This window comes from Prionailurus bengalensis, chromosome E4 (assembly GCF_016509475.1).
Source record: "Prionailurus bengalensis isolate Pbe53 chromosome E4, Fcat_Pben_1.1_paternal_pri, whole genome shotgun sequence".
NCBI lineage: Eukaryota > Metazoa > Chordata > Mammalia > Carnivora > Felidae > Prionailurus > Prionailurus bengalensis.
Window position 1 is genome coordinate 2,374,283 of NC_057360.1, and position 27,165 is coordinate 2,401,447.

Genomic DNA, 27,165 nt, shown 5'->3' on the forward strand with positions numbered 1-27,165 from the left:
GTTCTCCAGAACTGGGGCCACTTGTGCAGTCGGCTTCGCCGGCTGAGGCGCCTTTTGTCCTGGGTCTTGTCTGTTCAAAGGGGGAGTAAAGACGAGGTTGCTGTGGCCACCGGGCAGGGCCACGCAGTGACACGGTGACGTCTCCTGAGTGCTCCGTACCCTGCAGATTCGTAGTCCTAATCCCGGGGCCGCTGGTCCCCATGGCATTGGCGGCTGACAGGTGCACAGGTCAGCCCAGGAGACAGCGTAAAGCCAGTCTCTGTTTTCCCGCCTCGGTGGCTTATTAGTCTGTCCCTGTGCAGCTACAAGGGTCCTCGGGGAGCCCCTCCCCTGCCTCCCCACAGCCTCTAGGTCTGCTGCTGTCCTGCTCTGCGCCCCCCCCAGCCAGCCGCCGTCCCTCGAGGGGACGAGGTTCTGTGTCCAGGAGGCACGGAAGTCGGAGTGGCCCAGCCCCTCTTGTCCAGGTCGCTGGTTCCCGTGGCGTGGGCTGGAGCCCATCTGGACGGTACGCGGTGGCTCCTTGGGGTTTCTAGGGACTGGAGTCCTTCCCTGGCTTCTAAACAGGAGCCCTCAGTGTCCTCCCCCCCCGGCAGGTGAGCTCAGACCGTCGGTTTAGCCGAGAGCCTCGCTTTGTCTGGTTAACTGGGAAGGACGCCCTTGGATGGGGGCCGCGTCCCAGAGCCCTTCCTGGAAGTTCGGGGCCTTTTGTCACGGCAGCAGGACAGTCACACGGCATCCTTTGTTTTCTGTGTCGGGTGCCTGTGGGCTTCTGTCCCCCGGCTTGCTTGGCCGCCGTGTGGGCCTCTCTGTGGCCACTGCGATGCACTTGACAGGTGCCGGGCACTTCCGTTGAAGTGGGAAGAGAATCTCATTTTGAAAGAAAACCAGCGTCACACCCTGCGGTCCTTGTCCGCAAGCGTGAACACACTGTTAGATGGTCCCCTGAACAGCACGCACACACCGTGGTCGTAACCGTCCTGAAAAGACTCGCGTGTCGGGCCGCGTAGCCTTCCTGATTGCCACTTTTCCGGTTGCCTCAGGCCGTGGCACGTGCATGGGCGCCGGGCCTCGGGCTTCGAGAGGCTGGGACATCCTGAACCTAGCAACTAGAATACGTTTCTTTCGACGGTAGGGTGACGGGTACCACCACTGGCCGCAAACGCTGGAAGAACGGGCTTCACCGGGATCGTCAAGTTCCATGTCGAATTCCCAGCGAATAACCTTACTCCTCAAGGTTCTGCTCTGGCATTGGCCCCTGGGAAAGACTTTTCGGGTCACCTGACCCCCCCCTGCCCCACAGTCTGGGTGGCACCCCCCCCCATGCTCCCACGTACCCCTTACCGAGTGCACCCTGTGTTCTCTGGTCCGCACGTCCATGAGACGGGCTGCTGTCGTTACCGTGACTGCACAGGGGGAAACTGAGGCCTGGAGAAGTTACATCACTTGTCCAGACCTCGCGTCTTGTGGCTGGTCCCGCTGGGGTTTGGGCCCTTGGCCTTCTGGCGCCCGGCCACCTTTGTACCCACGGCATCACCCTGCTGCCGCCCCGTCACAGCACTGACCGCGTGGCCCTGCGTTCCGTGGCTTATGCGTCCCGTCACTACTCTGAGGGTCTCGAGGGCCGGGACGCTTCCTCTCTGTGGGGCACACGTGGCTTCAGCTCAGGTCGTGGCTCCCGGCAAGGGCTTCATAAGTGCTACCTGGATACAAGGGGGAACAGAATGGACGAAATGAATCGTATCGATTTTAACCAAGAGGCAGCTTCGTGCCCAGAAGCGCAGGCCTCCAGGCCCGGGCCGTGTGGTTGCGAATGTTTCCTCTGCCCGCGATGCACGTGGGAGGCCCAGCAGGCCTGCGCTGCCGGGGGCTCAGGGGCAGGATGCGGGGTGTTCCATCCTCCCGATGCCAGGCGGTGTGGCACAACTTGGGGCGCCCGGGGACCGCTCGCCCCTGGACCCCCAGCGGTGGTCCACCAGGCTGTGAAGGTCCCGGGTGCGTGGCACGCCGGGCCCCACTCACCCTTGGCGCTGGAGGCCCAGGGCATCTTGCCTCCACGGCTTGAGAGGACCGGGGCCCGTGACCCCGTTCCACAAGCCGGAGGCTGAGCACACAGTAGGTGCGTCGTACCTGGCAGGTGTTCCCCGGGGGCTCGAGTGGTTGAATGAGGCTCGGCCACCAGCCCGCAAGTCTCCGCGGCGCCCCTGAGGCCAGTGGCCCCACAAGAGGGTTTCAGTTTTCACTGCGTTCATCTCACAGAGGCTCCCGGCGGCTGTGACCTTGGCCCCGAGCCCCTCTCTGTTTCCAATCGCCGCGTCTGCCCATCCGTGGAAACTCCATCTTGTCAGGCTGCGGATCCTGAGCAGACAGAAGTGTGCCGTCCCCTCCAACACGTGTCCTCTGCTGCCCTTGCACCTGACCGGCCAGCTGTAACACCCGGCCGGCCAGAGGGCGGGGAGGACAAAGCCCAGCCCCCAGGGCCCCTTCCTGCCCCCGCCCTCCACCCCCCAGCTCACCCTCTGGCAGTGCGTGCGTCCCAGGGGAGAACAGAAGCGTGTACCTCGAGCTGGTGCTTTCTGACCCGGGGTCAGTGGGGAGGGCGCCGGGCGTGGGCAGCAGCTGAGGCCGAGGACACCCCGTCCCTGTGGAGGGACACAGGCACCCCGGCCACCCTTCATTCCTTTTCTCCTTTGAAACCTGTGCTCGGAAAGATTTAAGTCACGATGAATTCACTTCCCCGTCTCTGAGTGGTCGAGGGGGACAGAAGGGTCGCAGGCGACAGCCTGATCACCGCACTGACGTGTTTCCAGCGTGCGACGGGCCGGGGCCCCCCATTAAGGAGCTCGTGTGCTGTCGGGGTGTGGAAAACCGTCCACGGATCCCTTCACCGCGGGTCTGACATTTACGGGTGGAAGCCGCCGGCGGGTGGGTTTTCCGGAACGTGGAGCGTGGTCGGGAGCTGGAGCACTGTGTTTGCCCTGCTCTCCTGTCTCAAGCTTCTGGAGTCTCCCTCTTTGCAAGTTCCCGTTGGGCAGTGCGTGAGGCAGAGGCCAGTGCTGGGTCGACGGGACCCACGAGGACACAGCGTCCCCACCGACCTCCGCAGCCTCGAACCCTGGGAGGCCGTCCTCCGGCTCCTGGGGGCTGCCTTCACCCTGCGCGACACACACGGTCCCACTGGATGCGGTCCAGACACCCCTTCCTCTCCCGCTTCCCCTGCCGTGACCTTGCACTCTGCTCTGGGGTCACCAGATGGAGGGGTGCGAACTCAGGTGGCCCAGGTCCCCCGCTTCCGTCCCCTCCTGAAACCAGAAGCGAGGTGCGCGTGTGAGGGAGGGACGCGCCGAGCCGCGTGGAGGCCCGGCCCCCTGGCTCACCGAGGCCGCGGGCACCTAGTTCAAGCCTCCCTGACCTTCCTTGCCAGGACTTTTGGCCCGAACCGTTTGAGAACCTGCAGCCCTTCCCTCCCGCTTCTGGGTGGCTAAGTGACGTCAATGAGAAGCCGACAGCCAGACGAGCTGTCTTGGCCTCTCCGGGGCTGGGGCCCTGGACCGCGTTTTTACACCCTCTCTGTTGCTTCTGAGCCCCCCCCCCCCCCCCCCGAGGCCTGAGAGTCGCAGCTTCTTAGGGCCGACTGTGACCTTCCATTCATCTGGTTCCGGCCGGACCAGACCGCAGTGAGGAGGGACCTCTGTCCTCGGGTGCGGTCACCCTCCCATTTACATTCCCCCGTGCTCCCCGGAGCTCACGTTCAAGGTTGTGCCCCTGACAGGGCTGTGCACAGGCAGCCGTCCCCGGGGGGTGACGGAGAGCGTCCGGGAGCGAGCCACGGCCGCTGACAGCAGCACGGCTCGACGACCGCAGAGCCCGCGTCCGGGATCAGACTTGCCTGACCGGCCGGCCCAGGGCTGGGGGTCACCTTTGTCAGGAGCAGTTACTTCGGAAGACAGCCCTGGCCTTCTCCTCCGAGTTCCAAGAGGCCCTGGGACCCCGCTCCAAACCCAGCACCCTCCGCAGCTCCCGGGTGAACCCGCAGGGCTGCGGGAACAGATCATTGGCCCCCGTTCTCCGTCCCTGCGCCCTGTCCCCACGGAGCAGAGCCGCCCCTCGTGGGGAGGACGTGCCAGTCACTTCTGGGCAGGAGCGGGGCCGGCCCCAGGCCCCTGTCCCCCGGCTGTGCCGCAGAGGGTGACCTCCCCGCCCCGGCTCCGCGTCGTGGGGGGCTGATCAGAGTCATACGCTAGTTTCCCACCAGGGTGTGTGACGTTTTCATTCCGTATCTCTGAGGCCGCTCTCTCCTCCCCTCGGGGGAGGGTTCTTTTTTCTTTTTTTAAATTTATTTATTTTGAGAGAGAGAGAGAGAGAGAGAGAGTGAGCGCGGGGCAGGGGAGGAGAGAGAGGGAGACAGAGAATCCCAAGCAGGGTCTGCTCCATCAGCACGGAGCCCGACACCGGGCTCGATCCCACGAACCACGAGATCGCGACCTGAGCCGAAAACCAGGAGTCGGACGCTCAACCGACTGAGCCCCCCCGGGGGGCCCCCTCAGAGAAGGGCTCTTACACCTGACTGTACGTTAGCGCCCGACGGGGCGTGTTTGTTTTCATTTTTTAAGCAGGTAATTCCTGGCTGGATCCCTGTGCCCTCGGTGGTCGGGAGGCGGGGCCCTTGACCTGCCTTTTCACGAAGGTCGGTTAGAGGATTTCTGTGCAGCCGCTCACTGGGTCCCGGGGACACCACCTCCTCGGGTCTTCCTGCCTTGTCCCCGCGGCCACCCTGGCTTCCCGCCTCTGACCCGTCACCGGGATCTTGGCACCCTCGCTCCTCGCAGCCTCCTGCCTCACCCCTTCCGCCCCGTTCTCCCCTCGGGGTCACAGCGTGTGCTCTGTAATTAAAACCCGACCGTATAATCAGTCCCCTGTCGAATCCCTTCCCAGCGGCTGCCAGAGGCTGGAGAGGGAAGCCAGGCCTCAGGACCTCTCCAGTCTGACCACTGCCCCCCTGGGCCCCACTCTATTATTTTTAAATTAAATTATTATTTTTTTTTTTTAGAGAGAGAGAGAGTGCAAGAGTGGGGAGGGGCAGAGGGAGAGAGAGAGAAAGAATCCCAAGCAGGTTCTGTGCTCAGCGCAGAGCCCGACTCGGGGCTCGATCCCACGACCCTGGGATTATGGCCTGAGCCCAGACCGAGAGTCAGATGCTCAACCGACTGAGCCACCCAGGCGCCCCTATTTTTTTTCTACTGAAGCGTGAGCCGGCCTTGTCTCCCTCACTCCCCTGTGTGCACCCTGTGTCGCCGCTCCTTTCGAGGCGCCGTGTGCCCGCGAGGGTGTGAGCTCCCGAGACGGCGGTGGGCCAAGCCCCCTCCCTCCTGGGCTCCACATTCCCTGGACCCGGCACTGGCCCACGGCTGGCGCTCAAGTGGAATAAATTTAGAACTAACACGTTACCGTTGGGTACCGCTCTTTATTTAGCGGGTGAGACTCATTGAAAACAATTAACACCTCTTCGTTCGAAAATGTGCTAAAGCCGTTTTTCAAACTCACTGCCGAAAAGACTAAAACGATGTTTTCGTACGGTGAAGCTAGGCCCTTACCCCTAACCTTCCTGGGGCACCTGTAAGCTTATAATGGCACAAGGGACCTATGACCGTCATTTCCTAATTAGCGAAGTTACCGGTCCCGGTTCACGATGGATTCTTCATTTATCCACACGGACGCAGCTGCTGGTGACATACGTAACGTGTCGTACGAGTCAGCGCGTGCGCGAGGCGCTTGTGTTTTTGCGCCCAAGAGTTATCACGAGCGCGTCAATGCGGGTCAGAGGGCGGTGGCCGGGAGCCCCTCCCACACCTCGAGCACGGAAGGTCGCCTCCTCTTTCAGACAAAACGTGGCCAGCCCGTCTCCTCCTGGCAGACGAGCCGGTGTCTTGGCCAGCGTTGGCTGTTTCGCACCGCCCCGCGTGCCCACGGAGCGGCCGGTTCCGTGGCGGGCGGGTGGGGGTACGTAGAGGCCCAGAGGCCTCTGATGGGCTTGGTGATTCCGGCCAGGGTCCCTCTTTGGGCAGCTGATGGACGGGTGCCTTTCGAACTCTAACAACCTCTGAGCTCAGGGACAGTTGCCTGATGCTCAAGACGTCCGTGTATATAGCAGGCCGAGCCGTATGAAATCGCTGTTCCCCGGCTATTCTTGACCCATGAACGTGGTAATCTCACGTGGTCTGGCCCAAGGAAACCAGGCCGGGAGCCTGAGGCTTGGCCGCAGCTACAGAACAGAGGGTCACAGGAATTCAGCCAGATCCCACCGGGTCCGGGCACTGCGGCCACAGGTCACAGAGACCCTCTGCTTCAGGGTCTCCCGTGAAGGACTCTGGCCCCGGGCAGGGTGGTGGGGGGAGAGCTTCAAGGATATTTTGCAAATCACGAAGGATGAGGGTTCTTTACTTGTTTGTTTTTTTTTTTTATTGCGTTAAAATTCGCACAGCAAGAAATTTACCGCCCCAGCCGTTTTTAAGCACACAGTCCAGTGGGATTAGGAGCGTTCATAATTGTTCCCTAGCCACCACCGCCACCCGTCCCCAGAACTTTTGTTGTTCTGCAAAACTGAAACTCTGTCCTCATTAAACACTAAGCCCCCTTCTCCTCTCCCCCAGGCCGTGGCCATCACCATCCTATTTTCTGTCTCTAGGAGTTTGAGCGTTCTGGTCACGTAAATGGGGTCACACAGTCCTTGTCCTTCTGTGACTGGCTTATTTCACTCCGCATGACCTCCTCCAGGTTCATCCATGTCGTAGCAGGGGTCAGATTTCATTCCTTTTTAAGGATGAATGACATTCCAGGGTATTACGCACCACAGTTTGTTTATTCATCTACCTGTAGACACTTAGGGCGGTCACGTGTTTAAAAAAAATTTTTTTTTTAATGTGTATTTTTGAGAGAGAGACAGAGACAGAGCATGAGCAGGGGAGGGGCAGAGAGAGAGGGAGACACAGAATCCGAAGCAGGCTCCAGGCTCCGAGCTGTCAGCACAGAGCCTGAGGCGGGGCTTGAACCCACGGACTGTGAGATCCGTGTGAGACTGTGTGACCAGAGCCAAAGTCCGACGCTTAACTGACGGAGCCACCCAGGAGCCCCAGAAATGTTTATTTATTTTGAGACAGAGAGAGAGCAAGTGGGGGAGGGGCAGGGAGAGAGGGAGACACAGAATCGGAAGCAGGCTCCAGGCTCTGAGCCATAAGCACAGAGCCCGACGTGGGGCTTGAACTCACGGACCGCGAGATCGTGACCTGAGCTGAAGTCGGACGCTTAACCGAGTGAGCCACCCAGGCGCCCCTAGGGGTCCGAGGCTCTAGCCATTGTGCACAATGCTGCCGTGACCATGGGTGTGCAAATATCTATTTGTGACTCTGCGTTCAGTTCTTTTGGGTGTAACCCAGAAGTGAAGTGGCTGGCTTATGTGGTAATTCTATTTTTAATTTTTTGAGGAAGCCTCCGTATGTTTCCCACACCAGCCGACCTAATTTACCTTATTATTATTTTTTTTTACCGTAAAGATGTAACACAAAGAGCTCAGACTTCTAAACTAGACAGCTCCGGGCTTAAATCTTGGCTCTGCTGTGTGGCCAAATCACCTAGGCTCTCGGAGACGTGGGGTTAGTAATAACTCCCTCCGACGGTTGTAAGGGTTAGAGGTGCGGTAGGCAGGGGGAGGGTAGCGCGGTCTAGCGCACCGTACATGTGGGGGGGGGTGGCATCTGTGTCATTTTTCCCTGATTTTCCCCCCACGTGCCCGTGTTCAGCGTCTGCTCTCTTGCTGTTCCTGTAGCGTTCTCTTTTCCCTGCTGTCCACGCGGGTCCGTCTCATTTCCCACCATGCGCCACGTGCCGGGGGCGCACGCTTCCCGAGGGTCCCTAAGTCCCCCGTCTCATACTGTGTCCACTGCCGAGCCCTGGGTCCGTGTCCCCATCGCTCCTCAGCCGCTGCCTTCCGGTCTCGGACACTCGCAACCCACAGCACCTGCTGACACATTAATTGTCCTGAATCACTGCTCCCGTTAGATCACTCTCCTGCTCCCAGTGCTGGCCGAGCTCTGTTTCCCTCCGCTCAGGGGCGTGCGCCCTCTCCAGGCATTCCAAGCCCTTGGCCAGTGCCCCAGCAGCACCCCCCACCCCATGTCACCTGCCCCCACAGGACCCCATGCTGCTCCTGCCTGCGGGAGGAGGCTGGAGTTCAAGTGCCCTAAACCGGGTCACACCCGGGGCGGGGGTGGGGAGTGGGGTGGAGGATGAGGGGCCTGCTCACTCATCTGGGGGCTCCCAAGGGCGGGGACTGAGTCAGGTTTCTGGATGAGCCGCTGTGAGACCTGAGTAGTGTATCCGGCCACATCCCGCAGAAGGGGGGGGGTCCAGCAAGGCTCTGCCCCCCCGGCCGAGCTGTCCTTGGCTGAGAGAGGAGGGTCTCCCGGCTCTGGGCCGGTTCCTGGGTTGATCTTAAGTCCGTGGTTGTCACACTTCAGTGGGCATTTGCGAGGAGCGAGGAACTTGCTTAGAAAGGCAGGTTCGCCTGCCTCCCTCCCCCAGATCTAAAATCAGATCCAAGGCAGGGGGTGTGGGGGGGGGGACCCAGGCATCTGCATTGTTTCCAGTTCTGCTGAGAAGTAACTGACGCCCGTCACTGGGTAAGCGTGAGGCGTGGGGCGTGATGGTTTGATGGACATCTGCTGTGAAGTGATCGCCTGGGTGGGGGGAGAGGAGGTGTGTGGGGGGGGGTTCAGCTCACATCCAGCTTCTCCTGTAGAGACGATACAAGGAGAGAACAAACTCCTCTCCCCGTGCTGAGCTGTCAGGACTTACTCTGAGCCTCCCTACGTACCCACAGCAGCGCCAGCTCCCATCACCAGGTTGGACGGATGCCCCCCCAGGGCTCACCTCGACCTGGGGTGTGCACCTTCTGACCCCTCCCTCTGGCTCCCCTGCCCCCACCCCTCCTCTGGTCTCTGTTTTCTACGATTTCGGCTTTCGTTTCGTTTTAGATCCCACATATAAATGAGATCACGCGGTATTTGTCTTTTTTCTGTCTCTGGCGTGTTTCACTTAGCGCAGTGCCTTCAAGGTCCACCCACGTTGGCACAAATGGGAGAATTTCTTCGCTTTTTAAGGCTGAATAATATTCCATTGTGTGTATACCTCATGCTCTTCATTCATCCACCACGGACACGTGGGTTGCCTCCGTATCTCGGCCACCTGCTTGGTAAATTCTGCAGTGAACGTGGGGGTGCAGGTATCTTTGGATCAAAATGGAAATGCGGGACCATACGGTCATTCTATTTTTAACTCTTTGAAGAAGCTCCCTCCTGTTTCCCACAGTGGCTGCACCAGTTTGCCTTCCCACCAACAGGGCACGGGGTCCCTTTTTCTCCACGTCCTCGCCAACACACCTGTTGTTTCTTGTCTTTTTGATTCTAGCCGTTCTGACGGGCGTGAGGTGGAATCTGAGTGTGGTTTTGATTTGCATTTCCCTGGTGATGGGCGGTGTTGAGCATCTTTTCACGTACCTGTTGGCCATCTGGTTGTCTTCTTGGGAGAAGTGTCTGTTCAGGTCCTTTGTCCATTTTTTAAAAAAAATTTTTAATGTTTATTTTTGAGAGAGTGAGCAAGAGAGAGAGAGAAAGAGAGAGAGAGGCATGGAGTGCGAGTGGGGGAGGGGCAGAGAGAAAGGGAGACACAGAATCTGAGGCAGGTTCCAGACTCTGAGCTGTCAGTACAGAGCCCGATGTGAGGCTCTCATGAGCTCATGGCCTGAGCCAAAGTCAGACACTTAAGCAACGGAGCCACCCAGGCGCCCCTGCCTTTGCCCATTTTTTAATTGAGTTATTTGTTTTTCTGCTATTTTTTTTTAATTTAGGTTTATTTATTTATTTTGAGAGAGACCCCAAGACAGTTGGAGTGGGGGAAGGGCAGAGAGAGCGGAAGAGAGAAAGAATCCCACAGCAGGCTCCACATTGCCAGCGCAGAGCCCGATGCAGGGCTCGAACCCAAGAAACCGTGAGATCGCCACCTGAGCCAAAACCGAGAGTCGGACGCTTAACTGACTGAGCCAGCCAGGTGCCCTTGTTTTCCTGCTATTGAGTCGTAGGAGTTCTTTATGCATATTGGATACTGACCCCTTATCAGATGTATGGTGTGCAGATAGTTTCTCCCATTCCACAGGTGGTCTTTTTGCTTTGTCGATGGTTTCCTTTGCTGTGCAGAAGCCTTTTGGTTGGACGTAGCCCCACGTGTTTATTTTTGCATTAGTTACTTGAGCTTTAAGGGTCCTCTCCAAGAAACCATCACCAAGCCCCACGTCAGAGAGCTCTGTGTCTGTTTCCTTCCAGGAGTTTCTTGGTTTCAGGTCTTACGTTTCAGTTCTTGGTCCATTTCAAGTTACTCTTTGTGAGTGGTGTGAGGTAGGGGTCTACTCTCGTTATTTTCTATGGGAATATCCACTTATCCCAGCGCCATTTATTGAAGAGACTGTCTTCTCTCTGTCAAGTATTCTTGGCTCCCTTGTCCAAGAGCAGTTGACTCTCTACGCCTGGGTTCCTTTCTGGGCTCTCAGTTCTGTCCCATTGGTCTGTTTGTTTTTATGCCGGTACCATATTGGTTTGACGATCGTAGCTTTACAGTACGGCTTGCAATCAGGAAGTGTGATGCTTCCCACTTCGTTCTTCTTTCCCTGAGTTCCCGGGTCAGCTGAGGTCACCACTTTTGCTTTGCAGATGGGCAGAGCCACAGGCTGTGCTCTGTGTCCAGGTGCTGCCATAAGCGGGGCTGTTGGGTGGGCTGCACAGTGTCCCGTGTGCCTGGCATGCTGGAGGCGTGTTCCACAGTGAGCGGGGCTACAAACTAGTGTCCTGGCCTGGTGTGGCGGGAGAAGCAGTCTGAGGCTGGTAAAACTCATTCCTTGTTGTCTTAACTCTAGCCAAGCCATGCCCCTAGTTCCCTGGGTGAGCAGGTGCACTGGTTTCCCTCTGCTGGCTTTGCCTGCCCTTGTCCCGGCGGGAGCACCCACACAGAGCTTCCGGCCGGGCTCATCAGATGGGGCAGCAGGTGGGGCTAGGGAGGGCAGCTTAGAGCAACTCTCAATTTTCCAAACACACCTTCCATTGGGAGAGGCTGGGAGCTGGCCTTGGGGTTGGCTGTGGATTAATCCTCTTGCCTATGCGCAGCAGGGAAACCCTCCAGTTGGGACTGGCTTTGCCCCCCGGGGTGATTAGCCTGCCCAGCCTCTGGCCTGGAGGGTTTCGGGGTGTTCCAAGTGGCTGGGAAGTCCCCTGCACAGCATGTGGGGCTGGGACGCAGCTCCCTCCCTGGGCAAGCCGGGCTGTAAGGCCGGCAGAATCCTTTGTTTGGGGATCCAGAGCAGGCAGATCTGATTCTGCACCGACCCCTGGTGAGCGTGTGTCACCGGCTTTGGGGATTGCGACGTGGGCCCTGCGGGTGTGGCCTGCGTGCCCCGATCTGTGCTGGGTGCTTTGGATCACCCCCGCCCCCATCAGAGCCGGAGATGTGCCTGCAGTCCTATGGAAGGAGATCAGAGGGAGGGTGCCCAGAAGGGACTCGGGGGGGGGGGGACCTCTGGTGGTGGCGCGCTGGCCCGGGGAAGGGGCTGGGGGTCAGGGTGTAGCCGCAGCTCTTGTCCGTCCGGCGTGGCCTGTGTTGGTCTCTGCGGTGTGAGGGTGCTCTCGCCTCACCGCCCCCGTTCTTGGAGTCATCGGTGGTGTTTTGCTCATGAATACTTGTTGGCTCTCCTTTTGGGGAAGGGCAGTGACGTCAGCAAGGACCTCTGGTGCCGTCTTGGTGACATCACTCCCTCCAGGCGTCTGCAGGTTTAGCACACAGAGCAGGTGCGATGCAGGTGGTCTGACACACACGGGACGCTGGGTGCATTTGGACCCTCGAATTCCACCTCCCGTATTCAGGTGGCTGCGCTGGGGGCTGGGGACAGTAAGGTGAATGGGATGCCACCTGGGGTCCCAGAGGGACTGTCAGCCCTTCAGGCGGCAGAAACACAGTCGGTGGCAGTTGTTAAGAGGAGGAGGGTGGGTAGGGGTCGGGATCAGGAATCAGCACGTGGACTCAGGGGTCAGCCTTGGATCTGAGGCACCAAGGGGTGGGCCCGTGGGAAAGGCCACCTCGGGAAGCCAGCGGGGGCCACCGAGATTGGGCAGGGACGGGCCAGAAGCCAGGGTGCAGAGAGGGAGGAAATGGGTCCCCGGGGTAGCTTCCCCGAGGCGTGGGAACCGTGAGGAGGAGGGGGGTGAGGGAGCTCACCGGTCTCCTGGCTCGTTTCCAGAATGGCCTGCTCTCTCATCTGGACCTGCTATGGCACGTCACCCCCGCCTGCGAGGCAGTGGGAGTCGGCAGCCCCTTTAAAGACGCCCCCTAGGTTTTAGGGGGGCCTGGGCGGCTCAGTCAGTTGCACATCCAACTCTTGAATTTGGCTCAGGTCATGATCCCGGGGTCATGGGATCGAGCCCCGCTTTGGGCTCCGTGTTGGGTATGAACCTGGTGGCCCGGAGTGTGAGAGCCCGTGAAGGAGGGGATTGGCGTGTGGGCTGTGGACTGGTTGGTTTGCAGATGAAAGTCCATCACTGGCCCTGGGGGGGCAGTCTCTGGGGGGAGGGGCAGTCTCTCGGGGGGGGGCAGTCTCTCAGGGCAGGGGGCAGGACACCAGGTGTCAAAGCTCGAGGGACTCCTGGCTGACACCTGCTTAGCATGGAAGGCGGAATGATGCCCCCCAGAGATGTGCACACCCTGACCCCCAGAGCCTTGGAAAACGTTCCCTTCCGCAGCGTAGGGGGCTCTGCAGACGTGACTATGGGAAGGACCTTGCGACAGGGGGGTGTCTCTCTGGCTGATCGGGTGGGCCCAGCGTCATCACAGGGGTCTTACAGGAGGGAGGCGGGAGGGTCAGAGTCAGGGAGAGACGTGAAGGTGTGGGGTGTGGGAGCAGGGGTCGCAGAGGAGGGATGTGGGCGCTGGCTGGGCTGGTGCGGGAGGGGCCGGGAGCCCATAAACGCGGCAGCCGAAGAGCCTCCGGAAGGACCCAGCCCTGAGGACGTTCCAGACTCGCGACCTCCCGAGCTGTAAGAGGGTGGTACCCGCTGCTCGAAGCCGCTGAGGTTGTGGTGGCTGCTGCAGACAGGGGACGGCCACTCGTCCTACTGTGGGCTGCCGCGAGGCCCAGGGCCCAGTAGGAAGGCAGCCTGGCTCCAGGCAAGTGACAGCTGCGTCGCGACATTTCCCGTAGGGACCTGGGAAGTCCTACCCGGTAAGGGCCCTGGACACATGCACAACCTTGCTCTGTGTGCCTGTGGATGTTCGGTAAATCTCAGGCTCCCCGTCCCCTCCCCCACTTGCAGGGACGGCTCGTCGTGGCCCCAGGACCGTGCGCCCCCTCAGGCTGCCACATGGGCCTCACCGGCGTGGGGCTAAGAGGCTGGCCGGGCCAGAGTGGCAAGGTGCTAGATGCCAGCCGCTCCTCTCCGAGCTCCTGGGGGGTTGGGCAGCTGGGCCCCTGGCCGGCCATCAGCACGCAGGCCACCGTGTCCCCGGCACCCTCCGAAAGCTGTCCCCTCTGGCCTCTCACAGGGACGTTCGTCTCGGCCTTCGCCGTCCTCTGCGGAGCCCGCACCGACCTCCCGGACAGGCACGTGTGCTGCGTCTTCTGGCTGAACATCGCGGCGGCCCTCATCCAGACCCTCACGGCCATCGTCATGGTGGGCTGGATCATGAGCATCTTCTGGGGCATGGACATGGTCATCCTCGCCAGTGAGTAGCCCGCCAGCGCCCTGCTTTCTGGGGCGGGGGCCGGGATTCGGGGGACGGGGCAGGCGCCGAATGGTCTGGGCGGCTGTGATCCTGCGGGGTGTTGGCGCTTTGCAAGCAGGCCCGCCCCTCCCTGGAGCCCGGTGCTCAGGAGGGCTCACGGGTCTCCTCGTCACTGGAGTCTGCAGCCCCCTGGCACAGGGGACCCTCCCCACGCGCCCGGCCCAATGCCTGCAGGGAATCCTGAGTGCAGACAGGCAGAGACCCGAGCCAGAGGGCATGAGCAAGAAAGACAGAGCTGCTCATCAGCTCAGACGCATCGGCCTCCTCTTTATCAAGGAAGCAGCCCCCGAGGACCCTGAGTGGCCGGGGCGTGGCCCGCGTGAGCTGAGGTCCCCGTGCCTGGCATCCCCTGTCTCCATCCTGCAGTTTTCCAGAAAGAAGGAAAGCCTACCTGGCATCTCTGCCCACGGGATGCCCTGTGACTGTGGCGTGTGTTTTGTTTCGTTGGACAGCCAGGACAGCACCATTTGCCTCCTCCTTGGGATCTCAGCGTTGTTCGTTGTGCTGCGTGAACCCTTGCCGATCATTTGGCCCGCACTTGGTGCAGACACAAAACTGCTCTGCGCGAGTGCTTAATGTTACAAGGGCAAGTTTACCAAAAATGACTTGATGAACCTTTAAAAAATAACCTGGCAATATGCCTGGAGATAAACCTAACCGAAGAGGTGAAAAATCGATACGCTGAAAACCATAGAAAGCTTATGAAAGAAATCGAAAACCACACACCCCCCAAAATGGAAAAACGTTCCATGCTCCTGGATTAGAAGAACAAATATTGTTAAAATGTCGATACTCCCCAGAGCAGTCTACATATTTAATGCGATCCCTATCAAAGTAACACCAGCATTCTTCACAGAGCTAGAACAAACAATCCTAAAATGTGTATGGAACCAGAAAAGACCCCAAATGGAAAAAGCAACCTTGAAAAAGAAAACCAAAGCAGGAGGCATCACAATCCCGGACTTCAAGCTGTGTTACAAAGCTGTCATCATCAAGACACTGGCACAAAAAGAGACACACAGATCAATGGAAGAGAATAGAGAACCCAGAAATGAACCCACAAACCTATGGCCAACTAATCTTTGACAAAACAGGAAAGAATATGCAGTGGAAAAAAGACTCTTCAGCAAGTGGTGCTGGGAAAACTGGACAGCGACACAAAGAAAAATGAACCTGGGCCACTTTCTTACATCATACACAACAATAAACTCAAAATGGATGAAAGACCTCAATGTAAGACAGGAAGCCATCAAAATCCTCGAGGAGAAAGCAGGCAAAAAACCTCTTTGATCTTGGCCGCAGCAACTTCTTACTCAACACGTCTCCGGAGGCAAGGGAAACAAAAGCCAAAATGAACTACTGGGACCTCATCAAAATAAAAGGCTTCTGCACAGCGACGGAAACAATCAGCAAAACTAAAAGGCAACCGACAGACTGGGAGAAGATATTTGCAAATGACATATCAGATAAAGGGTTAGTATCCAAAATCTACAAAGAACTTATCAAACTCAACAGCCAAAAAACAAATAATCCAGTGAAGAAACGGGCAAAAGACATGAATAGACACTTCTTCCAAGGAGACATCCAGATGGCCAACTGACACGTGAAAAAATGCTCAACGTCACTCATCATCAGGGAAATACAGATCAAAACCACAATGAGATACCACCTTATACCTGTCAGACTAACGTTAACAACTCAGGAACAGCAGATGTTGGTGAGGATGCGGAGAAAGAGGGTCTCTTCTGCACTGTTGGCGGGAATGCAAACTGGTGCAGCCGCTCTGGAAAACAGTGTGGAGGTTCCTCAAAAAATTAAAAATAGACCTACCCTATGAGCCAGCAATAGCACTGCTCGGAATTTACCCAAGGGGTACAGATGTGTAATTTGTAGGGGCACATGCACCCCCAAAGTTTATAGCAGCACTATCGACAAGAGCCAAAGTATGGAAAGAGCCCAAATGTCCATCGATGGATGAATGGATAAAGAAGCAGTGTGTGTGTGTGTGTGTGCACACACACACACACAATGGAGTATATATATACACACACACAATGGAGTATTACTCGGCAATCAAAAAGAATGAAATCTTGCCATTTGCAACTATGTGGATGGAACTAGAGTGTATCATGCTAAGTGAAATAAGTCAGAGAAAGACAAATATCGTGACTTCACTCACGTGTGGCATTTAAGATACACAACAGATGAACATAAGGGAAAGGGAAGCAAAAATAATATAAAAACAGAGCAGGAGACCAACCGTAAGAGACTCTTAAATACAGAGAACAAACTGAGGGCTGCCGGTGGGGTGTTGGGCGGGGAGAAGGGCTGAGGGGTGATGTGATGGGTGTTAGGGAGGACACTGGTTGGGATGAGCACTGGGTGTTCTGTGGACGTGATGGATCACTATTCTATTCCTGGGGAAAAAAAGATATTTTGATTAAAAATAAATAAGTAAATAAATGATAACATCCCCCCCCCCCCAACACACACACAAAGAACTAAAACCACTCACCGCTGTTCGGCTCTACAACAAAAAATGAGATCTTCCAAAATGACTTGTAAAGAAACAACAACCGTACTTGCCAAAAATGGACTGAAGGGTGAGGTGGTAACACCCAACGTCTGCTTTTCCCGGGACTTTCCTGAACTTTCTAAGCAGACAGTTTTGGCCAAGTAGAGGAGAGATCTCTACGAGGCCGACCTCCCTCGGTGCATTAAGGAATTCTCACGAGTGCGGAATGGCACGATGTGTTTTAAGCTCTAGGCGTCTCCTGTTGTGGTTTGGACAGAGCTGGAGAAGGTGTACTGAGGCTTCACGAGGGGTCTTTCTGCAGAGACATGGAGGGAGCCATTTTGTTTCATTTAAGAACGCTTTGGTGTGGTTCCAGTGGTTTCACAAATATCCCCTCAAGGTAAGAACACAGGCAGGCCTCCCGATATTTGCGACTTTCTTGCAAAGACGTCCAGGGCGATTAAAAAAAAAAAAAAGTTCTATGTGGAACCGTGTTAGTAACCTTAGTGACTAATACTTCTCAGAAGTACAAAACATCCTCAGGGGAAATTTTTTCAGTAAAATGAAAATGGCTTAATGTTCTCTAAGCGTAAAACCACTGCTTATTATTATTATTTAAAAAAATGCAGAAAATGAGGAAGAGAGTGAAAAAAAAAATAGCACGAATAAGGAAATATTTAAAGATATTCAGAAGGAACCCCTGGCAACATTTGGCTCATCATCCCAGAGCCTTTACAGAATATATTCAAATGTATCTTACGCAGTTTTTAAAATTTGGATTATTTTATGGATATCGTTCGTGTTTGAAATTTGGTGAGGTTTTTTTGTTTGTTTCGCATTTCCATGTCTAGAAATATATGGAATTTTAATTACTTTCAGGATCTCCTTTGGATGTCACGATTAAGTTTTTCCCTTTGCAGAACATAGTTGAAAAAACCTTTTGCAACTAGATGTTCGATAAACGCTTTCTGGTGACAAAAACCACCGGTGGGAGAAAGACACCTGTCCGTCTGTCCCCGCGGTGGGTTCCCCGGTGGGTTCCCACTCTGGGGGGGGGCGGGGGGGGGGCTGTTGTTGACCTTGAAACCAGGAAAGGCCGCCGTTAAAATCTGAGTTTGTGCTTCTGTTCAGTTTCCTTGGCCATCACTTCAAGGGGAAACGACTTTACTTTTAATGTGTATCAGAGGGGAATTCGCTTTTACACTTTTCAATTTAAAACTAGCTGTTCCCGCAGCGCCCGGGTGGCTCAGTCCGTTGAGCGCCTGACTCTTGATTTCGGCTCAGGAGGAAAGAGTGGAGAACTTCCAGACTGGACCGGTTTGGGCGGAAGAGACGCGTTCACGAAGTGCGGTCTGTGCTCGGGCTCTGGATCCTTGGATGGCCAAGGGGCATTAGGAGACCAGTTCGTGGAAGCAGAACAAATTCCGAGGATCGCACAGTTTCCCTGATAACTGCCCCGTGCTTATGTGTGAGGCTAACGTTGGGAGAACATGGCTCAAGGGTCCCTAGGAATGTTTTTGTGCTATTTTTGCAAAATTCCATCACCCTGAAAAGTGAAAGGATTAAAGAATAATAATCCCCTTAGCGAGACCTCACAACAGACACCGCGCGTGCCTTAAAGCAGCCACACTCGTCGCCGGGTGCCCCCGTGCGGGTTTGCTGCTTCCACGCGTCCCGTCTACCTCATTGGGCCACGGATGCTCGAGGACAAGGCGCCAGCTTGCCCTGCTCTTCACACCCCAGGCTCCTCGTGGTGTCCTGCACACAGCAAACCATTCGTGGGGGCGACTCTCAGTGTCAGAGGTAGGGACGGCAGAGGCAGGAGGGGAAGTCAGGAGCCCTAGAAGGATCGGGAACAACTGTTGTGCCTGGGTTCGGGGTCCCCTGAGGGTCCAGGCTCTGGGGCACACATAGATGCTGGGGCCAGGCGGGGCCGGGGGTCAGCGACCGGGCAGGCCACCCCGCCAGAGAAAATGCGGGCACCGGAGCCCGAGTGGGATCCAGCAGAACCAGTGGTTGATCGGTCAGCCTGGCTTCCGGGAAGGAGGTCGTCCGGCAGCAGAGGTCAGGGAAGACGTGGGGTTTCTGTTCTGCCAGGGGGTCCCAGAGTCAGGGCAAACCAGGCAGACCCCGGGAGACAGGGACAGCCAGAGAAACGGGGGGAGCACCAAGCCTGGCCAGCAGTGGGAGGGATAAGCAGGGGAGTGGTCAGGAGGCTGGGGAGGGCCGTTCTCAGGGCAGACACTGCCCCCCTCAGGAAGTCAGGGTGGAGGTGGGCAAGGAGACGGAGACCGAGGCAGGCCCGCCATGGGAGCCTTCCCCTGTGTGCTCGGGGGAGGGTGCGGGCCATCGCAGGCATTCGGGGGGAGGGTGCGATCGATCGATCGATCGATCATAGGCGGTGCAGCGAGGCTGACAGTTCCCCAGAGGGAACTGGCTGCTTCCCTAGGGGCCTATGGGACGGCCCACAGGCTCCTGACCCTTCCCCAGTTGGAACCTGGGAGGTGTGTCTGCTCCGGGAAGCGTCCTCAGCCTCAGTGGCAAAGCCTGACCCCTCGACTGCCTTTTTTGCCATCGTGCCGATGGCCGGCGGGGCACTTGGGCATTTAGGAAGGAAACCTTCCACTAGAGCGGAACGTGTCGTGTCACCGGCCTGTCTCAGTAAAAGTGAGGTGGCGCATAATCCCTAGAGCTTTCTGGTTATTTTTATCTGGGTCACCCTTAAAACCCAGGGACCGCGGGGTCTGTATCTCAGACATAATTGCAAGCCCCACCCCCCGCCCAGACCCCAAGAAGATGGGGGGGAAACCTGGTCACATCCTCTCTTTCCATCACCCCAGACTGTGGTCTTAGCCGGAAACCCCTCCCATGTCCGGGTGGCCGCTCTGGGTGGGCCACGGGATACCAGTGCGAGAACCCCCATTTCCACCCCTCCCCAGGCCTTCGCTGTGGTCACTCGGCTCCTTGGATGTCCCCACACTGGCTCCGGGGATGCTCTTTTTGCGCCAGAGTCTTTAGACTTGGCTTCAGGAGGAAGCCTCCCAGGATGGACACTCTGAGGGGAGGACCCGCAGTTGACTTGTCCGCCCGAATCAACAGGTGGACGGGGGCTGTCCTTTCTGGGGTCATCCCGCCCCTCACCGCAAAAAAGAAGGAAACTTCTCGGTCGGAACAGAGCGGGATGATTTTCACACAGCCCTGTCCAGAGCGACACCGACAAACACACCCCCAAGAGACCCCCCAGCAAGAGGACCACCAGGTTAAACCCGGATCTAAGTAGACGTTAAAACCGAGGTCGTAGGAGCTTGCTGCTCTGCTGATGTGAATAACGACAAAGTACGGCCCACGACAGCCCGTCCTGGTCGCGGGTCCATACGTCCTCGGCAGTTCTCCGACACTCTCCCTCTGCCGCTGCACCCGGGGCAGCCGCTGCGGATCAGATTCAGGACGCTCCCTGCTGATGAGTCGTGTGTGTTCTCGATACACGGCTTTGGACCACCGCTGCCCGCTGATCCGGAAAGTCGACAAGACAAAATCTGTTGGCCATCCGCCCACCCGGCCTCGGGCTTTCCCGAGGCGTTAGGTTTTCTGTGTGTGGCCCCTGTCCCTATAAAGGGTGACCGTGTGGCTCAGGCGGAGCCAGGCTGGGGCCAGGATGGGTCGCTTCCAAATCTTCAGTCTGTCCTGCAGGCATCTCTCCTTGGGCCCACCTGGAATTCATCTCCAGGCGCCCATGGGGGGCGGCGAGGAGAGAGTGAGGGGCAGGGGGTGGTCCTGGAGGGAGCAGTGGGCTTGGTTGAGCTGTGGGGCTGGGGGTGGCCCCATGGGAGCCTCCTGTGAGCCCCTGCAGCCCAGCATGCACCTGCTGGTCCCTGGACCGGGGCACAGACCTTCTACAGCCTCCTCCTCAGCCCCCGTGGCCTCTGTTTTTACCCTGTTTTCACCCTGTTGTCTCTCTTTCTTTCTCTCCGCTCCCTCCTGCGGCCTCACATCTTGTGTCGCCCCCAAGTTTCCCAAGGTGAGTCTGCCGATGGGCGATGGGCGGCCTCGAACCCGCTACTGGCCTCACCGCCCCCAGAACACGCATGCTCCCCACCCCCCGCCACCAACTTGGCCATCAGGCTTTTATTTTGTTTTTGGTTTTTAGATCTGTTTGTATTTATTTTTGCGTCTTTTGTGTATCCCGGGTTTTGCTTTTGTTTTCTTTTTGTTTGGATTTTTAGCTTTTTGCTTTGGACAACGTTGAAACATAGACAAAAGCCGAGGGCCTGGTATACTGAGCCCCTCAGCGCCCACACCGGCTTCAACAGCTGCCAACTCACGGTCACTCCTGTGTCATCTGGGACATCTCTCTTTCCTACATTTCTGCGCCCCCCCCCCCCCCGCCCATAATTAGGACTCAAAATTGGTGAATAACTTGGGAAATAGACAAAAAGCAGTCAAGTCCACAGAAGTTCCCTCTGGGGGCTGAGTGACCAGCTAACGGGGGGAACCTTTCAGCAGATTCCAGTGGCTGAATTTTCCCAACGGCCTCAAAATGATTAACGGTGTTTTAAAGGCTTGGAGCCCTTTGTGTCCCACACGTCCGGCTGCTTGAGCTCACACATGCGGTGACGGTCTTTTGCGTCCTGTCTTCTGTTTTGCTTTCCGTCCTCCTGTCCATCCACACGTCCCGGGTGCCTGTCACACTGCCACTGCCTCCCACGGCTCTGCCCTGGGAAGTCACACCAGGCAGTGACTTCTGGGGTGTGGCTTGAATACCTTGAATACGTTGAATACCTTACCGCCCCCACCCGGACACCCCCCTCTCCGATACCCCCAGTAAACCCAAATCTCCACGGCTCTCCATTCATCCTTCTGTTTCCCATTAAAAAGTGCATGCCCCTGGGAAAAGTCGGACCCCCCCCCCCCCAGGCATAGCAGTCATTTCTACTTCAGTGAGAATAAGACCTCACGAACATATTCCGGTTCGCAGGCACCTCCTGGGGAAATCCCGGAGGAAGCTAGCGTCTCACCCCGTCTCTCTGCTTCTTCCTCATAGGCTACAAGGAGCAGGGCATCCCACAGCAGCTGTGAGCCCGAAGGAGCCGCCAAGAACTCCGGGGTGGTCCGTGAGGGCCACACCAGGCAGCGGCGGGCACAAGGACCCTTACGTCTTCTCTTCTGCCGTGTCCTGGGTTTGGAGCGCCAAGTGGGGGCGATTTAGAAAGATATTTATTTCGAAAACACATCTGCTTTTCTTGGCAGGGTGTGAGGCTGCCCACCCCTCCCCCTGCTCCAGAAAGACGCGGGAGCCCCGAGCATCTCAAGCGGGGTAGGGAGTGGGGTCAGGGTTGCTGACAGCGAAGCTGGCATCCTGGGCTCACCCCTGCCTCGCACGGCTCCCTGGGTCCCCCTAAGCGTCTCCTGGCCCTGCCTCTCCCTTCTGCAGCCCACGCTTCGCCCACTCCCTTCCTCACGCCTGAAATCTCTGGGCCCGGTTGTGTTTCGATCTTTGCTTCCCTGGAAGGAGGCCAGTGACCCCCACCCCCCCACCCCCCAGACCAGAATCCCCAACGAAGGCCAGAAGCTTTCTCGTTACACTTAACTCCGCTTCTGGCCCGCGGCCCTCCGGAAATCCTCGGGGCTGGACGGGTCTCGGAATTCCAAAAACCCGGATCCGAGAAAGAACGAGAGACGTTTACCGCCCGTTTCCTGCTGCCCAGTCGGGACCAGCTCCCCGCCGTCAAGCACAGGACCGTTTCTGCGGAGAGAAGTGTGAACAGTCGGGCCGATTGGGATCAATAAAAACGCCAAATAGCGTCACCTTGTTGGTTCAGGTCAGATTTGGGCCTCAGGAAGCGACGGAAGGAAACCCAGCATTCGAGAGCGTTCGGGGATACAGAGCGGCAAAAAAGCCCGTAGGAGTCGTGCCCTTCTCTCCGGAAACCCCTCTTGCGCACGAGTCCCCGGGGACGTTGCTGTTGTGACGGGGGTTCCTCCCACCACAAAGGGACAGTCGGGGCCTTTGCGGCACCTGCGTAAAGATTGTGAGTTGGATCCTGGAGGGGGAGGGGGGCAGGAGCTCACGGAAGTTGTTCGGGCCACTGCGGGTCGAGTGTTGATCTGAGGTTAAGAGAAAGGAGATCCAAGGTCATGTGACAGGTGGACATCTGCATGCCCGTTTTCGTCTCGCGGGAATTGCTAAACCGTGGGTCTGGCTCCAAGCTGTTTGCGGGCCTGGGGCTCCCCGTGGAGAAGTGGAACCCCCCACCCCCCCGGCCGCAGCCCCTACCCACCACCCCCAGCCCCGAGTCGGAGGCGGCCCGATCCGGCCCCTCTGCCAGCCGCTTGGCTTTGACCAACGCCCGGTCCTCTCCCGTGGCCGCCCGGGGCTGGCCTGCACTTCCTAAACCCCTGGCTGTGTCCGTCTTCCTGTCCTTTCCCCCCTGACCCAGCCAGGCCTCTCTGCTGCTGCTTCCGTGTTTGCGATCCTGTGTGTTTTCAACGCGTGGGACCAGGCTTGGTTTTCTGCAGAAAGGCAGAACCTTCCGGTGGGTGAAGACGGCGTCGTCTGGGCCAGGAAGAGACCAGGAGGCTGCTGGGAGCAGAGGATCTTGCCTTCCGGCCGCGGAGGGGCAGAGAGGAAAGAGCAGTCTCCGTGGCACGTTTAGTGGCAGTCCAGACACAGGCGGGGTTTTCCTGGGTGACAAGTGTCACCCTGAGCCCGGTGGGGGCGGCCTACTACAGGGCTCGGTGGGCTCGGAGGGCTCGGAAGGCCCATTCCCCTGGGCACCCCCGCCTCCGAGGCTCCCCTCCAGTGCCACCTGCTTCCTAACCAGAGAGTCCGTGAGGATCGCCTCACCGGGGAGCAGCCCACTGTGGCCTGAGTGTCACCGTCATCAGGTGACGGCCAGTGGCCAGTGGCCGCTCGGGCTGTTGGAAGTTCAGCCGATTCGTTAAACGGCAGCCAGCTCCAAAGTAGGGTTCCCGTGAGCAAGTGACGCAGCCCAGGGCGATGGCCCCGAGGTCCCGGGCTCACCCCAGGTGCGGCCTCTCGGTGCTCACGCTTCTGCAGGATGCCCCCCCAGCCGCGGGTGTCTGGGGCAGGGACCTCAGGCACACAGAGAAGGCCGCAGCACACGGGATACACCCAGGACCCTGCGGTGGCCCTCGGACCTGAGCGGCAGTTCCTGGGGCCAGAAGGAGCCACCGGGACCCGGGGGCGTCCCGTGCATGGTGGAGACTGTTCAGTTCCGAGTCCGCGGTAGAGCTGAGGACCTCCGGCCGGGAGGCCCAGGCCCCGTGGGAGCGGCGGGGGACGGGGGATGTCGGGCCCCGGTCCCTGCACCCTTCTGGCCTCTGTGGGGCGGGGGCCACGGTGGGGCTGACACGCTCGAGCCGCTCCTTTGCCCCTGGCTTCAGAAGCAGCACCCTGGCCTTGGAGCCCGTCCCCGGCTGCACTTGAGGGGGCGTAAAGAAGGGACCAGGAGCAAGATGCCTTCCCTGTGTGGCCCCAGAGCCGTGCGTCAGTCCCCACGACGGGGGAGCTGCCCGGTCCTAACACGGAGGACCAGGCCCCCCGCCGTCCCCGCCTGGGGGCTCCGGGCGCTCTGACCACCACTCCCAGAGGCAGGGCCGTGACTTCAGCTTCATGCGGATGCCCCGAGGGCCGAGGAGCAGCGGGCAGGGGCAGGACACGTAGAGACAGTGGTGGAAGCCACACGGTCACCATTCGCCCGGGAAGAACAGGGACCCAGGCGTCAGAAGGAAAATCCCAACACTGAGCCCTGAGGCCAGCGCAAGGCGGGGCTGAGTCCCCAGGAAGAGAGAAGGCCTTCCCGAGGCCTGGGGCTCTCCAGGGGGAAGGCTGTCCCTTTTGCCACAGCTCAGCTCTTTAAAATGCAAAAGCAAGTCTCAAATGCTTTCTTCCCGAACCCCCATCCCTGCACAGAGGGGTGAGTTTGCGAGGGTTACTTCGGTTTTGCCTGGATCCTGCGCCCCGGGCCCCTCCGGCTGCCACGACACTCGCTGTTTTCACCCCGTTGGTGGCATTGGCAGAGAAAGCCCGTGTGTGTCGCGTCAACCGCTTAGGGACCCGGAACTTAGACCCAAGCCCCCCAGGTGGTGGCCGCAGACCTTGTTCAGCGTATTTATTACTCCCGCTTGCTGGTTGGTTCGGAGGGCTTTCCTCAGAGGGACCGCAGGTGGGTCCCAGCTGCACTGTGACCCTCCCTGGAGACCGTGACTTTGCACTTTGCACGCGCGGGAGCCGTCTGGAGCCGCTGCTGACCGCGAACCTGCCCCGGGGCTGAGCAGAGACCGGCTTCCTTCTTCTCACCGGTCCCCCCTGTGCTGGCGGCAGGCGGTTCTCGAAGGCGGGGCTCCCTGCCCTGCGTTTGTATCCAGAGAGCACTCCGTGGACGCTGGTGTGGACTGACGGGGGGGTCTCCCGGCGCCCTGGCCGCCACGCCCTGCCCTTCCCGCCCTCGGGGGGAACAGCAAAGTGAGTGGAGGCAGGAGGGGCGCCTCTCCCCGCGGAGGGCGCCGTGTGTGTCGGGATGGCGAGGAGGCCAGGCAGTGGGAGGGGAGGCCGGGAGCGGCCCGAGCAGGTGGGCGATGTTCGGGCTCCCGCGTTCTTCACCCGCCGGGCTCCTAGGGCTTCAGAACGCTCACGGGATCGCGGGCGTGCAAGCCACGTGGGACCCTCCCTGTGGTGATGCGTGGGGCACTTCGGGGGTGACTTCCAGCTTCCGTGCCTCCCGGCTCGTGCCTCCGTTTGACCATCTGTAGGCTGGGGACAAGGGGGGGCTGGGCAGCCAACGCCGGTCGGTCCCTTTTCTCTCTGAGCCAAGGGCCTGGAGGACGACGAGCCCAGCCCGGGCGACCCTCGATTCCACGGTCCCGTCCCGATCCTGTCACAGCGGGAGGCAGAGGACAGGGTCGCACGAGTACGGGTCCTGTTTCCAGTACAGCTTGTCTCTCTCCTCGGCTTTGGTCCCCGGCCCCTCCCTTCCTGCCTGGATTTGCCAAAATGCCAACCACCCGCAATCCATCCCGGGCCACTGTCACCGTAGGTGAGGCGCACAGACACATGCACGCTCTGTCACACACGCGTGCAACACCCCACGCACACACGCGTGTGCTCACAGCCCCTTTGGCGGCTGGGTGAGGACGGGACTGTCTGGGGACTTAGGACTGGGTGTTTCACGTCCGCAGAGGGGCCTCTCACTCCCCCCGGGAGCCGTCCCTCCGGCGTGGCTCTGGTGGGCGCAGTTCCCCTTTATCATCTGCAGGGCCCTGCGCCTGGAGCTCTTCCTCCTGGGGACCCTTGGCTCAATACCCCCACCCACCAAACCCACGCCTGGCTTGTGGGAGGGACAGCGTGGGTCTGCCCCGAGCGGCGGGGACCGTGAGCCCTTTCTGGGCCCTTCTGGGGCTAGACGGTCCTCTCCTCTGAGGCTCCTTTTCCCACAACCCTCCCACCGGCCCCAGGACGGGACGCAGCGGGGAGAGAAGGGGACGGAGGTCAGGCCCACCCCGCCTTCTGGGTCAGCGCCTGTCTGGGCGTCCCCACCGGGGAGCAGGCGATGGTGGCCGTAACTGGCCCGGGCACCCCGTGGGAGCACTTGGCTGGCCCTCTGCACAGGCCGAGTGATAGGCCTGTCGTAGCTGGTGCCAAACTTTTTTAAACAACATACATAAACACAAGCCTGGGTGTGTGCATATTAGCCGAATTTCTATTTGGACGAGTGTTGTGTTGAGACTTGGAGTTTTTGACCCGTGATTGACTGTTTGGGTCTCTCTTCCTTCTGTTAAGCGAATCCCTGTACGTGTCCGTGGTTCTCTGGCAAGACCCGCTGCCCGGTCTCCCAGGGCTCTTTCTTTCTACTCCTGCCTAGACCCACAGCGGCTTCACCCCGCCCGCGGCCACTTCCCTTGGGGTCCTCCGAGCCTGCCAAGGGGGTTTTCCGGCACACTCCGTGGACGGGAGCCTTCCTCGGTTCTACGAGAGGGAGAAAGTCTCAGGTTGGGGACCTGGGGAAGCTTCCAGACTTGCAGCCTGGGGCCCAGGCCTGCAGCTTTGCCTTCCCAGTGTCCTCAGGACGGAGCCCTCGGCAGGCCCGCCCGCCACTGCCCGGGGCCCCTCTGCTGCCCGGGGCCCCGCGCCCCTCGAGGCGCCGAGCAGGGCCCCGACTTCCCCAGCGCCCCGCCAGCTTCAGAAGTCACAGCCCAAACGCCATGCCGTATACGTCATGGCAGACAGCGTGCATGACGCTAGGAACCTGTGTACATAGCCCCGTGTACATATTTATATATTCCTATTATAAATACACAAAGCATGGCAATCGTTTGGCATTCCAAATCTGTGTTTTTTTAAATCCTGGAAATACAACTTTAGACACTTTTTCTTCCTGTTTCTCTTTTCTATGTAATAAACGTTCATGTGACCTTTCTGGTGGCTTCTCAACCCCCTGTGTGCTCTCGTTTTTCCGGCTGGATGGACCCAGACTTGGTCCCCAGCGCCTCCCGCGCTCGCTCCGACAAACCTGCCAATGCTGTTCTCTCGGCACGAAGGCTGGCTGTCCTTCCGAGGGCAGGGCTTCGTTTCCCACCCTCCCCTTCTTCTGGGGGTAGATCTTTGGTGATCCGATCCCTTTGGAACTGGGAATTCACCCGCCACCCTGGGCATCGCCCCCCCCCTTCCCCCCGCCCCCGGGATCGCCAGGAATAAGGTACAGATGGGATTCATCCCTGTAGACGCCTGGTGGGGGAAACGTGTGTGACGTAGACGTTCGGGG

General features: G+C 58.6%; 1 protein-coding gene across 2 annotated transcripts in view; it reads left to right on the top strand.

Annotated features, from left to right (window-relative positions):
* Positions 1-26,834, top strand: part of STUM (stum, mechanosensory transduction mediator homolog) — a 60,890-nt gene extending 34,056 nt beyond the window's left edge. Inside the window, exons 2-4 of one of the 2 annotated variants that reach the window (XM_043569334.1) lie at positions 13,630-13,809; positions 20,394-20,402; positions 21,426-26,834. In XM_043569334.1, coding sequence (XP_043425269.1) covers positions 13,630-13,809; positions 20,394-20,402; positions 21,426-21,460 — 224 coding nt within the window. In that variant the 3' untranslated portion in view covers positions 21,461-26,834. The remainder of the gene's footprint in view (positions 1-13,629; positions 13,810-20,393; positions 20,403-21,425) is intronic. The other variant, XM_043569335.1, reaches the window with a different exon arrangement.
* Positions 26,835-27,165: the final 331 nt, after the last annotated feature.